The 12,141-nt window shown below is 40.3% G+C and overlaps 2 protein-coding genes across 6 annotated transcripts; one reads left to right on the top strand and one right to left on the bottom strand.

Moving 5' to 3' along the window:
• On the bottom strand, nt 1-4,977 carry HAUS2 (HAUS augmin like complex subunit 2). The gene is made up of 6 exons (XM_052782209.1): nt 4,649-4,977; nt 3,837-3,929; nt 2,425-2,494; nt 1,459-1,591; nt 680-788; nt 1-542 (listed from the first exon to the last, which is right to left on the bottom strand). Exons 1-6 carry the CDS (start codon nt 4,958-4,960, stop codon nt 396-398), a joined length of 864 nt encoding a protein of 287 aa, XP_052638169.1. The 5' UTR covers nt 4,961-4,977; the 3' UTR covers nt 1-395.
• Nucleotides 4,337-10,869, top strand: LRRC57 (leucine rich repeat containing 57). Of its 5 annotated transcripts, none has more exons than XM_052782215.1 (6): nt 4,337-4,576; nt 5,871-6,025; nt 7,242-7,377; nt 8,422-8,690; nt 9,151-9,336; nt 9,939-10,869. In XM_052782215.1, exons 2-6 carry the CDS (start codon nt 5,942-5,944, stop codon nt 9,978-9,980), a joined length of 717 nt encoding a protein of 238 aa, XP_052638175.1. In that variant the 5' UTR covers nt 4,337-4,576; nt 5,871-5,941; the 3' UTR covers nt 9,981-10,869. The 5 variants fall into 5 exon arrangements, with proteins under 5 accessions (XP_052638175.1, XP_052638171.1, XP_052638172.1 ...); XM_052782211.1 differs by having other exon boundaries at nt 5,852-6,025; XM_052782212.1 differs by lacking the exon at nt 4,337-4,576 and adding an exon at nt 4,981-5,106 and having other exon boundaries at nt 5,852-6,025.
• The last annotated feature ends 1,272 nt before the right edge of the window (nt 10,870-12,141 follow it).

The raw sequence follows: 12,141 nt of genomic DNA, 5'->3' as shown, positions 1-12,141 counted from the left end.
TTGAAATCTAGTGCTTTTATTGAAGTTTTATAGTGACATACAAAATACAGTGTATTATCAAGATGTTTACAAAAATGAAGAGAAACACTATACCAAGTGCATAAGAAATATCAAAACAAGTTTGCATTGAAGATACAGGCTCCAAGGGAATCTTGTCCAACTATTTCAAAAAGGAACTCCGTAACAGTCTTCTCAGTAGTCTGTCTTCCTATGAGCTACTGCTCATTGTCCTTTTTTCTTTTTTTAATTAAATAGTGGGAGATCTGTTACATAAGAACAGAAATATAACCTACAAAGTCCCTGTTGGATTAAAGCACAACTATGTTGTAGCTTTCACAGAAGACCATAAAAAGGTAGTTCTTTGAATAGCCATCCTATTTGAGGAAAATTATTTGTTAGGTTAAAGATAAGTCAAAGTCCAATTCAGCAGTATTGCAGATGCTGTCAGAATACACTTTTTGCTGTTCTCTCCATTTCAATATTTGCTCTGCCAGGTCCTCCAACTCCATCACGAGCACCTCTGTTTTTGTCAAAGCAGTGTCCTGAAGCAGAAAAGAGTTGAATTTCATCTCTATACAACCTGTCAATCTAGCAGGACATAAAAATAACCTAAACGACCAAACAGCATTGAATTCTTAATGCTGAAGGAGACTGAAGACTCAGTTCTTTTGCTACTCACCATATTCTTCATGATGTTTGGTATCTGAGGGATGCTTCTTACGGCCTGCAAATGGCTTTCAAGCCTCTCAATGAAAGTCACAGCCTCAGTCAACAACTCTACTACATACCTGTAACCAAGAATGAGCCCCCTACTCAAAAGTTGTGCAAAACAATGAGGATTTAATACTTCCAAGCTCTTATTTCTTTCCCCCATGGGTTTTCTTAGTCCTCTTCTCCAGTTTTATGGAAGTTCCTAACCACCCAGTTAATTTCTCTGCAATTACACTTATGACTCTCAGCAATAAGCAGGGCAGGAATTACAGAAGTGAACATGCACTTCTTCAGTAACTGGACTAGATTTTTAGACCATGAGAAGAAGGACTATATTTTAAAAACATGTACCATGCATGTCTGGGAATCATTCACACGCTTATTCTGATCCAAGTCACAGTGGAAGGAAGACACCAAATGCTAAAGTTAACAATTCCTACCTATGGAGAAGCATAATGAATCAAGCAGTTAACACACCTGTTTAAAACAATACATCACAAATTGTTCTGTAATCTTCAGAAGACAAGACCGACAACCTAAGCAAATATTCGTAAAAATATGTATCACTACCTTTCTATGAGTTTCGCAATGAGTAAACTACTAGCTTTTAGCTGAGGTTCTGCTACCATTTTTTATTTCTCTTCTTATCAATGGAAAAGTGAATGAAAGCATGAGATTTTACTACCTATTACTTCAAATTAATTTGGATTCATGCAAACAAAGAACAATTATTTTCCATATGCCTACTTGTGGAAAGTAGCCTCAATAGGCAGGCTCTCTTGACATCTGGGCTTTATCAACCTCTTTCTAAGAGCCCTCTTCTCTTTCAGTATCGCTTCCAAGTGTCTGTTCATATCTTGCAAAATCTCGCATTTTTTGCCTATAAAATAAAATTGCAAAGTTGAACCTGTTGTCCTACCAAAACGAGAGCAAAATTTCTTCTGGAGAAAGACAGAAAGAAAAAGCCTGATCTATTACACTGGACAGTTTACACTTAGGAAAGATATCATTAATCAGAATGACTTTTGTTGGCTTGTATAGGACTTAATATCAGCATGCGCCTCAAAGTCATAATACCTACTTTTTAGAGATACAGCTTTGTTAATTGTTTTACTTTGTCTATAGTTTTAAGTAAACTCTTTGAGATGAAACCAACTTCTTAAACTATACCATAGCACTGAAGTATTACAATATACTTCATTAGCCTAACACAGTAGAAGCAAGCTAGAATGTTTTTAAGCATCCATGAAATCGTAGTGGGAAAAGCATGAAATAATAAAGAAAAGAATACATATGCTCCCAAAATACTAAAATAAAAATCCAAGTAATTTTAGGGGCATATAGATGCAGCAGAAATACATTGAGTTACTGGAAAAGCAGCAAAGTAGCACACAGGCCAAGGGAAGCAAATCAAATCAGGTTACTGATGATCTCAGAACTGATACTCCACTGACCCTGGGGAGCTGACTACACACACAACTTTTCTGGAGAATGAGTTACACATGGAGCTTCTACTGACACAGCAGAGGGTGCAAGTTCAAATAGTGTGGAAACATTCTTTAGGGGCTAATAAAACACCTGCCACCTCTAACAAGCTATCCAGTGGAGACAGCTGCAATAACTTCTAGAATTGTCACATACTCAGACAAAACATTAATCTGCTGATGAAGTCATTTAACACTCTTGTTTTTTCTAAGGTACAACTGCACTTACCTAAGTAAAAAGGGTGAGCAATGTCTGCTGTCTCCTTCTCCAGCTGCAGAATTTCAGTTTTCAGTTTCTTCTACAACAATAATAACAACAAATGAAAATGTGTTTTTAACATACTTATCCAGATATTGTTGACTCTCTTGGGGTGGGGGAGGAAGTAGAAAGGGAGAAAACGGGAGCATGGGGGAGAGCATGTGTGTGAAAGAGAGTGAACATTTGCATGAGAGCATGTTACCATGCTCTCTGGAGTGTTTTTACTACTAGGTGGGGGTTTTTTGGTCAATAGGAAAAGACTGTTTAAAAAAAAAAACTAAACAATTTGGTGATTTATTGAGAATTTGTGCTGGAAAAGACAGGTCCTGCAATTCATTCCTAAAACACAGAAACTTACATCTCCTACAAAGCAGTTTCATAGTCTATGTTCTACTAAAGAACCTCTCACAGCCCCAAGTTTCCTCTTTCTGGCAAAGATTCGTTTGTGTTGTGTTGGTTTTTTTTAGCTGTGGGAGAAGCGTTCCCAAGTGAAACTCCTAGCTTTAATTCTTTCCAATGATAAACCAGCACAAGAGCAGCAGATATCTTCCTGTGGCTGAAAGACTTGTGGTTGTTTTGGCTAGATAAGAGAAGACTGAGGAAAGCACAGAAGAGGATGACATATCAGTCTCTCAGGACACACAGAGAACTGTTGCTTTGCTTTTCTTGATCACCAAGGAGAGGACAAAAATAAACTTGCTTCACTCATAGCACCTTGAACATTTGTCAGAGAGAGTACTTTGTACGTGAAACCTTCCAGCATAGGAGGCTAAATAGCCACCCTACTGGGAGCTGAAAACTGTTCATTCCTTCTGCCTGTCAATACAGGATGATGCCAGCTGTTTAACTCATTCTCCCAAAAAGTAAATGGTGAATTTGTCACACTGCTTTGCAGTAAGGCTTTGTAGCTGCCAGAGCCCACACTGTGTAACTTCATAAACACAGTTTTTGTACCAGCAAGCAAATGCTCAGAAAACATCATCATAAAATACAACCCAACAGCAGTTCAAGCAGTAGGAAATAACTGCGGTTACCTCTTGTGAACAGAAGCCTATAAAGAAACATTTTTGTGAATTACAGTCAACTACAAATTCTTATTTGTTCTTCAGTTTCTTCAGAGAACTTCAGGTAACACTTCAAAGATGCAGTTTGCTGCGTCTTTCCAGTTATACCAAAAACTTTTGTTTCATAATTTTGTTCTTTTCTTTATGACAACTCAGTCTACTGGGGAAAAAAGTGCCAACTGTTACACAGCTAAACTGTTAAAAAACCCGCAAAACATGAAACAGCAACACATGGCAGTCTAATACCTCAACAGGTGTTGTGCATTATCTCTAAGTATTGAAGTGATGAGTGTACACTGACAACAGTAAAGGCTGTACCTCATTGATTTCAGCTTGAATGTTTGCCATTTTTTCCATCTCTGAGAATTTCACAAAGCACGGGGCTTTTCTACAGGTTAAATCCAATGTCTCCTGTGAAAGGAAAACAATGGGAAAAAATGCAGTCAGCAGCAAGAACGTATCAGGCAAATTCTCAAGATTGGCTATTAATAGTCTAAAGTTACTGTTAATCTCTTGCACGATGCAATACAGTAAATTTCATCTGAACAACTCGTAAAACACGTGCATTATCTGGGGAAAATGAACACGAGTGAAAATAAAATTTCATAAAAGCCAGTATGAGGGCACTCCCAAGGATACTGGCTTGCATGCCGCTGGAACGCACTACAGGGCATAAGACGCCCCTCACGTCTATGCTCCAGAAAAATACACACCAGGAGGGACGGGTATTCCTACTAAGGAAAGCTGCCATCAGCCAAAAACGAAGGAGATCCCACAACGAAAGGAAAAACTTCTCTGCCTTTCAAATGAACACGCACTTACACAAACAGCAACACGGTTTAGCGCTTTCAACGCAATCTTATTTCAAGAGACGGAGGAGTAAGGCACCGAAGCACAGGTTCGTCAACCTGACGGTGGAGCGTGAGGCACTGCTGCACCTACGAAAGCCCGGCGGCAGAAGGCAGCCGGGACACACGGGCTCCAAGGACGGGCACAGAGGGAAGAGGAGAGCTGCGGCACAGCACCTGAGCCACGGCTTCTCCAAACCTTTACCTCAGGTAGGTTTTTTTTGTTACGTGACTCTGATCCCCGCGGCCGCCAACTTGCGCGGTCCCCTCCGGGCCCGTTACCTGACTCACGGCGCCCGCCGCCAGGCACCGCGCCAGCAGGGTGGCCACCGCCGTGGGCTGCCCCGCTTCCCAGGGGCGGCGGGCGGCCTGGCCGCCGCTCCACGCCTTACCGCCGCTGCTCCACTCCTCACCGCCCTTGGCGCCTCGCCGCGAGCTCAGCCCCAGCGTCCTCCTCACGGACCCGGCCGCCCCGCCCGGCCTGGGTCTACCGGCCGCCACGGCTGGTGATGCGGAGCTGCGACGCCCCGCCATGCTGGGTGTCCCGGAAGCTCTGGAAGATGGCGGCACCCATGGCCGGCGGGCAGCCGCCATGTCGAGTGTGACAGGAAAGGGGGGGAAAGGAGACAGGCGTCCGGTTCCGGGGGAGCCGAGGAGCGATTTGGGAGCGTCGGTTCGCGAAGGGCGGAGGCGGAGCGCGGGGGAGGGTGCGGGGGGCTCTGCCGACGCCGCCTGTACAGGTGGGTTGGGCCGGGGCTGCCTGCGGTGGCGGGGCGGGGGGCGAGGGCCAAAGCCAAGCGGCCCCGGTGGGGCCGGAGCAGCCCGGGGCGGGGTTGAGGCGGGGGGAGCGGGGCCTGCAGCGGGTCATTGCTGGCTTCACCTCTTGCCGAGGGTCCCGCTGAGCCGCTTCTAGCCGTCGCGGCAGGGAGTGCTGCTTCTCTGGGGCTCCTGGTCCCGGCTGTCTACGTGCTGTGTTGGGCGTTATTCCCGGCTACAAACTTGACAGTAATCCTTCGGCCTGTAACCCGGCGTAGTTTGTCCTGGGATTAAACCCTGCTGGAGTTACGGGAGGCGGTTGCCGTGTGTCTGCATCTGAAGTCACAGCAAAGGAGTCAAGTCTCTAAATGAAACAAACGTTTCCAAAAAAAGCAAATAAAACTGTAGTACAGCAGGTCAGTGCTGGGAGATGCCGCTGAAATCATGGCCAGTCTCCATGGAGAATCTCCTTACACTACTGGGCCCTGAAAGAGGCAAAATGTGGAAAGTATGCAATTTTTCCACTTAGTCTTAACAGCAGTTGTTGCATCATTTCAATATTCAAACTGCTGTAATGAAGGCATCTTAAGCTAGGTAAATCTTTTAAGTTCTACATTTTAGTTATGAGGGAGATGAAAATGCAGCAGTGAAACGCTTCAGTATGTTGAAATGCTTGTAGTGCTGAAGACAGTGCACATAAAATGACTTTTTACATTTGCTTTATCACAGAGACTTTGCAGTTCTCTAGCGCAGAGTAACCGAGAGAAACTGGTTGAGACTATCACTCAAGGTCTGTACGCTTGACAGAGAACTGTTAGGATGGGAAATAGCGCATTAAAAGCACACCTGGAGACAGCACAGAAAACTGGTGTGTTTCAGCTAACTGGAAAGGGACTTACAGAGGTAATGTAACTGTAGCAGAAATGTGGCTGTTTGTGTGCATGACTGACACTTTTGGAAATTCCCACCTCATTGTCACAATGCACTGCATACATGTATTTCTCATAAGTAGCGACATTATTTCAAGAATATTTTCTTTTCCTTTGTGCAGAGCAGATTTGTGCTTGCACTATCTTCTGATTGAGGATTGGTTTATCTGACAGGGCACTTGTGTGCTTATGAGCTTATGCTTTAGAGTGCATGTATGTTCAAGAAGTACTAGTTATGATGTTGTGCTTTTTAGAAAAAGGGCTGTAAACTTGAGGGAAAAAAATGTAAATTTTATAACCGTATCATTACCTAGAAAGATACTCCACAATTTGCCGCATATAGATACTTATGCTGTATTTAATTGTAGTCATATGCATAGTCTGTACAGGCTGTTCACTGGGCTGCAAGCACGTTGAAGTTTATTATATCAGAAATTGTCTTGACTTTGACTCAACTGCAGAAAAACGCAGAATATCCTGGAACCATAAGTCGAGTAACAATTCACAGGATAGCCAAAATAACTCTATATTGCAGTAATTTTCCAAGACTTTTCTGAAGTATCTTCTTCCACTATCCTACCTTCTCTCTTCCCTTTTCCTCTGCCAAACCAAAGGAGAATCAAAACCACTGGCCTATTGACCAGTACTTGCTGATGGTGATTGTTAGGTTTTTCTTTTTTTCAGCTCAGTGCCAAGTCCAGATTAAAGTGCCACAGGATGTAAATAAGGAAAATGGTTTACATAATTATTTAAAAAAGAAAGCAATAGAAAAATTTCCCAGTCCTACTCTGCTAAATATAGAGCTATTAACTAGCTGTAGAATGTTTTTTTAATGACAGGCATGTTTAAGAGAAACACACAAGAAGACTAAAACATAAATGAGCTCGTGTCATGATATACTTACTTCTCCCTTTTTAATTTAAATTCTTTGGACTAAAACCTTCTCTTCCTAGATGTTGGACTGTCTCCTTTATATCCCTTTTCCCTTCCTCAGATGAAAAAATATTTTACAAAATATGTATTAAGCTAATTTGCCAACTTAGTTGCACACTGTGGTGACTGGGCATTGTGATACATATGACAGTATGTAATAGCGATACAAATTTCAATTAGAATTTTAAGCTGTGTAACTTGAACATTTGAAGTTGTAGCAACTGTTTAAATGCTGTATCTTTTTTTCTCCCCTGTAGTTTCCTGAAGATCTGCAGAAGCTAGCAAGCAACTTAAGGACAATAGACTTGTCGAACAACAAAATAGAGCTCTTGCCACCACTCATTGGAAGATTTTCCTTTTTGAAGAGCCTTGTTCTAAACAACAACAAACTGAGTATGCCTGCTAATTAATATCTCCACAGATTTTAAAAATAATAACCTGACTTTTCTGATCAGAAACTAAATTCAATGATTTAACTCTCACAGGATGTAAATGGGGAGTTTAGTCACCTAAGCTGAAACCTTTGGAATTCATGTACAGGAAAAAAAACCCAAACCCATAAATTCTTCAAAACTAGTTGCCAACTTAGTTGTATTATCAGTTTTACAATGACATGTAAGTACTTAAAACCGTAATGTTTCTGTGCTCTGACTTGTCTGATCTCAAGGTTTAACAGTGTCAGATGGTTTAGTACTTGCATAGAGAACAGGGGAAGATGATGATGAAGATCTGTAGAAAATATTGCTGGCCATTCAATGGTTGTTACTGTTTCTGTTGGACAAACGTCCAAATTTATGGAAAAATTAGGACGAGGTGAAGAAACTAACTTTTTAATGTGTTAATTGTGTATTATCTGCCTTTTTGAAAAACAAATGTAATTTACAAACATCTTTGACTCTATAGTGCAACTCAGGAGTGCTACAGGTTATACACATGTGTAGGTAGAATGCGGGATGAATGAATGCCAGCAGAGCTTACCTGGTGAGGCTTAAATGCTGGTATGATATGGTATGAATTACCTGAGAACTTAAGTTTGAGTACGTTGAGTAATACCTTTAAAGGGCTGCAGCAGACCTGAAGCTGTGAATTGCACGGTACTTCAAATGTCATAGAATACATTGGCAAAGTGGTTAGTAAGGAGTATAACTGATTGGCTAAAATCCTCTTAGAGTAGTGTCTTCAGCCTGTGATTTGAAGGTCTGCCTTGTCTGCAGATTATTTTTAAGATATTTATGAAATATGGTTAAAAAGCACGTGTTGTCACTGGGCTTAAGTTTCTGTGCAGGGATCTGTGCCTTCATCGGAAAATGGGGAGGAATCCTGTGAGAAATTACTGTAATATAGCACTGTTTTCCATGCAGAAGGTTACTTGAATTAAATGGGTATGAATGTTTACTGTTCCTTAAGTCATCTCTTTGTTCTGTCATTTATTTCTAGCTGCTTTACCTGAGGAGCTGTGTAAACTGAAAAAACTGGAAACACTACACTTGAATGGCAATCACTTGAGGCAGCTACCATCTGCATTTGGACAACTTTCAGCTCTCAAAACCTTGAGCCTTTCTGGGAACCAGCTTCGGACTGTGCCTACGCAACTCTGTGGTCTTCGCCACTTGGATGTGGTAGATCTTTCCAAAAACCAGATCCAAAATGTGCCTGACACTGTGGGAGAATTGCAGGCTATCGAACTAAATTTGAATCAGAATCAGGTCTGGTAACTGAGATATTATGGGCATGTAGATTTAGGACACGGTTTATCTTGGACTTAGTGCATCCACAGAACATACATAAGCTGAGACCATCAAAACTTTATAGCTAAAAGACATCTCCTGGACGCAACAGAAATGAGGGATCATAACTAGAATTTAGGTACTGATACAGCCAACTGCCTGATTTGACTAACTAACAAATCCTGAATTTAGTCACACAGAAATTATTTGAACATTTCTTGAGTAGGAATCTGAAAAATAGATGTGTAGGTTGCCTGTCATCATGGAAGAAAAAAAAGTTACTTGGATTTTTGATCATTATTATTGTTGCTTATGCATTGTTGTTAAGTAGTTAATATTTACAACATGGTAATTGTCCATGTTAGTCTGAAACAAATCCCTTTAATCATGGATCACTAACTTTTAATCCCATTTCTCTTTGGTTTTTTATTTCTACCAGATTTCACAGATCTCAGTGCAGATCTCCCACTGTCCACGCCTCAAAGTCTTGCGTTTAGAAGAAAACTGTCTAGAACTCAGCATGCTTCCTCAAAGTATCCTCAGTGATTCCCAGATCTCACTGCTTGCAGTAGAAGGCAACCTCTTTGAAATCAAGAAACTCAGAGAACTGGAAGGTTATGACAAGGTTTATGTCTTTTTTCTTTTATTTTGGTTGTCTTTAAAAAAGAAGCTTCTGGTGAAGTCCTTACCCAGTACCTCCTCAGACTACTAAGGTTGTATACTGGTGAATAAAAGCACAAACAGTCTATTGGTATTGTCACTGGTACTGGATTTAGAACTAACCTCTGAAAAGAATTTCAAGAGTTCTTCAAAGATTAACTTTCTCATAGGATTCAGGATCAGTATTCTTTTGAAGTTCAGCATCTTTTGAAGGGTAGCTAATGATGACCGGTGTGTGTCTTCACTTTGGGACAAAAAATAATGGATGCTTCCTATTATGCAGCATTCTTAACTGTTTAATGTTAGTTCATCCTTAACACTTGAGATTTGACTGTTCAGCACTGTGAGGACTTTTTCTAGAACATTGTTCTGAATTACAGCAAATGGCAGAAATTTTTTTTGGAGGGGTTGTTTGTTTAAAATTAAAGCTCTAATGGTTATGTCTAGAAATGAAAATATGCTTTAGATGGAGAGCTTTTGAGTCTGAGAACAGGAGCTTAGCTGCTTTCAATAGTAATGAATCTCATATTAATTTCTGAAACTTAGATTTTTTTGTTTTCTTTGTAGTACATGGAACGATTTACAGCTACAAAGAAGAAGTTTGCATGATCATTGTTCTGACCCTGTGTATTCCCAGTAAGAAGAGTTAGTGACTGAAGCACCTGCTTCACTGACTTAAACCAAGACTGATGGAGATGATCAGAGTACTCCTCATCTAGTAGTCTGATATGGTCTGTTAAGGCCACATTGAATAAACTTGAACTAGAGAACATGGGTATTGAGCTGATGAACCTGCCCAGGGGCCAGTTTTGATTTTTGTGCCACTATAGCTTTTAACACAACACGTTATCCTTTGTCAGGGCTTGTTCTTTCACAGAGAAAGGGAATGAGCATTTCAAAGTTGCCAGCTGCCTTTTGTCAGGAAGCTGGCTATTGATTTTAAGAGGATTATTTCTTCTGGAAACATTTTTCCATGATAGCACATGGAAATTCTACCACCAAAGCAGATTTGAAACATTGTATGTCTTGCAGTAAGCACTATTCCACAGAGAAGAACTTTTACAGATGAGGGTTTAGTTTATAACCTGTGTAAGTTTTTTATGAAGCACAAATAGTTGTGGCTAAGTTAAGTGTTTTATTAACTGCTTCCGGTAAACAAATCATGGTTTGAGCATCCTTCATTTACATTTTACTGTACGGGCTTTCTTTTCCAATAAGCAAGAATTGCACTACAGTCCACTTCTGCTTGAGCTGTATCAAATAAAAATGAGGTTCACCTTCAATGTATTCAGTAAAAATGTATATTGCTGGAAAATATAATATCCTTGCACTGATTCCTTGTGTACAGAGCAATGCTGAAAGTTTTAGTCGTCAGCCTACTGCTGCTGCCTTATTACCAAAAGCACCTAGAAAGAACTAAAAATGTATGCAATTATGTAACTTAAACTGAAAAGGAAAATGTACTTGTTTATTTTAGTAAATAATTTTCAAAAAATCAGTTCCAAGTTTATTTTGGTGTAACTGCTGCTGTTTGTCACTTTAACAAGTACTACTAAGCTACTGCTGAAAGCCATCACTCCAGGTACTTGGTTCCATCAGTTGTTGGCAACAGCTATACTGCTACTGCTTTGAGAATGCAGAGATTTGAGTATGTCAACACTGTGGTAGCAATTCAATTAATAGGTACTGCACTCTCAAAACAGTGAAGTAGGAGCTGTACTAAATACAATTCTTCACAAGATAAGCATGGATGCATCTATTCCTAACAAGACTGTCTTAACGTTAACTACTGTTCTATACTTAAGCTTTCCTGCATGAGACAAGAAAGGCATTTGGACAGCAAACTCCTTAAAGTTGCTGGTGTAATCATTAAACCTCCTCAACATCTCATGCCATCTGCAGTTAAGAAAAATAAAGTGACCTCTGTGCCAATCTTTTTCCTCCATGTAACAACTATAATTAAGATTAGTGATAAATGGTTCTTTTATAAGATGCTCAGAAGAGGTATCTAATTCTCTGACCCTGTTGCTGTCCGTCTTCAATTCTTGCATAGTAATACCTATTATAAGAGTGTTTTAGGGAACATCAGCTCCTTATTCAAAGAATGGATGTGATGCATCATTAAACAGGGAACCAGTTTTACTTAAGAACCCCCATTCCAGGTGTTACTTCACAGAAAAACTACTAGCTTCCTCTAAGAAGTGGCTGACAGCAGACAATGTTTACAAGGCTACTTCATTTTGCAAGACATAACTAAGGAAGTGCTTTAAGAACACAACCTGCATGTTACCATAATGCAAGGCCCTGTATAGTCAGAAATCTATTCAGCTTCATAGTAATAGACTCCACAGATTATGACAGGCAAATCCAGCAGTGAATAGTTTAAAGCGCCAAGCTTGTTTTAAATTTTAGCTCCTTCCACCCAATACCTAAATCCCATTTGAAGTATTAGCTTTTTTTTTTCTAGATTTGCCATGCATGAGACATCCATAGAACATCCCAGTTAGCAGATTGCCCCTTTGAACTCACCAACTCTGACAAGTAGAAAGGAGTGGTCTATCATCAATATGTACATACTTGGCAATATTGTGTTATGGTGGTTTTTTTTTATTTGGTTTTGTTGGTTTTTTGTTGTTTTTTTTTTTTTGAACTGGAAATACCTGTGCTCAGACATGCTCCTTCTCTCATTTAAACATTTGTTTATCGGGATTCTTTTGTCTATTCAAAGATGTGTAAGAAGAAAGGGTAGATCAGAACATTTAAAAAATGA

The sequence above is a fragment of the Harpia harpyja genome, chromosome 3 (assembly GCF_026419915.1).
Source record: "Harpia harpyja isolate bHarHar1 chromosome 3, bHarHar1 primary haplotype, whole genome shotgun sequence".
Taxonomy (NCBI): domain Eukaryota; kingdom Metazoa; phylum Chordata; class Aves; order Accipitriformes; family Accipitridae; genus Harpia; species Harpia harpyja.
Note: the sequence above shows the minus strand (reverse complement) of the source record. Positions and strands in the feature narration are given on the sequence as shown.

Bases quoted from the DNA above. Each gene is read 5' to 3' on its own strand.
- LRRC57 (XM_052782215.1), top strand. From the start codon at position 5,942: ATGGGAAATAGCGCATTAAAAGCACACCTGGAGACAGCACAGAAAACT. The intron at 6,026-7,241 runs GTAATGTAACTG...TCTCCCCTGTAG, and splicing joins CTGGAAAGGGACTTACAGAG to TTTCCTGAAGATCTGCAGAA. The intron at 7,378-8,421 runs GTATGCCTGCTA...ATTTATTTCTAG, and splicing joins TCTAAACAACAACAAACTGA to CTGCTTTACCTGAGGAGCTG.
- HAUS2 (XM_052782209.1), bottom strand. From the start codon at position 4,960: ATGGCGGCTGCCCGCCGGCCATGGGTGCCGCCATCTTCCAGAGCTTCC. The intron at 1,592-2,424 runs GTAAGTGCAGTT...TTTATTTTATAG, and splicing joins TGCTCACCCTTTTTACTTAG to GCAAAAAATGCGAGATTTTG. The intron at 543-679 runs GTGAGTAGCAAA...TTTCTGCTTCAG, and splicing joins CAAACATCATGAAGAATATG to GACACTGCTTTGACAAAAAC.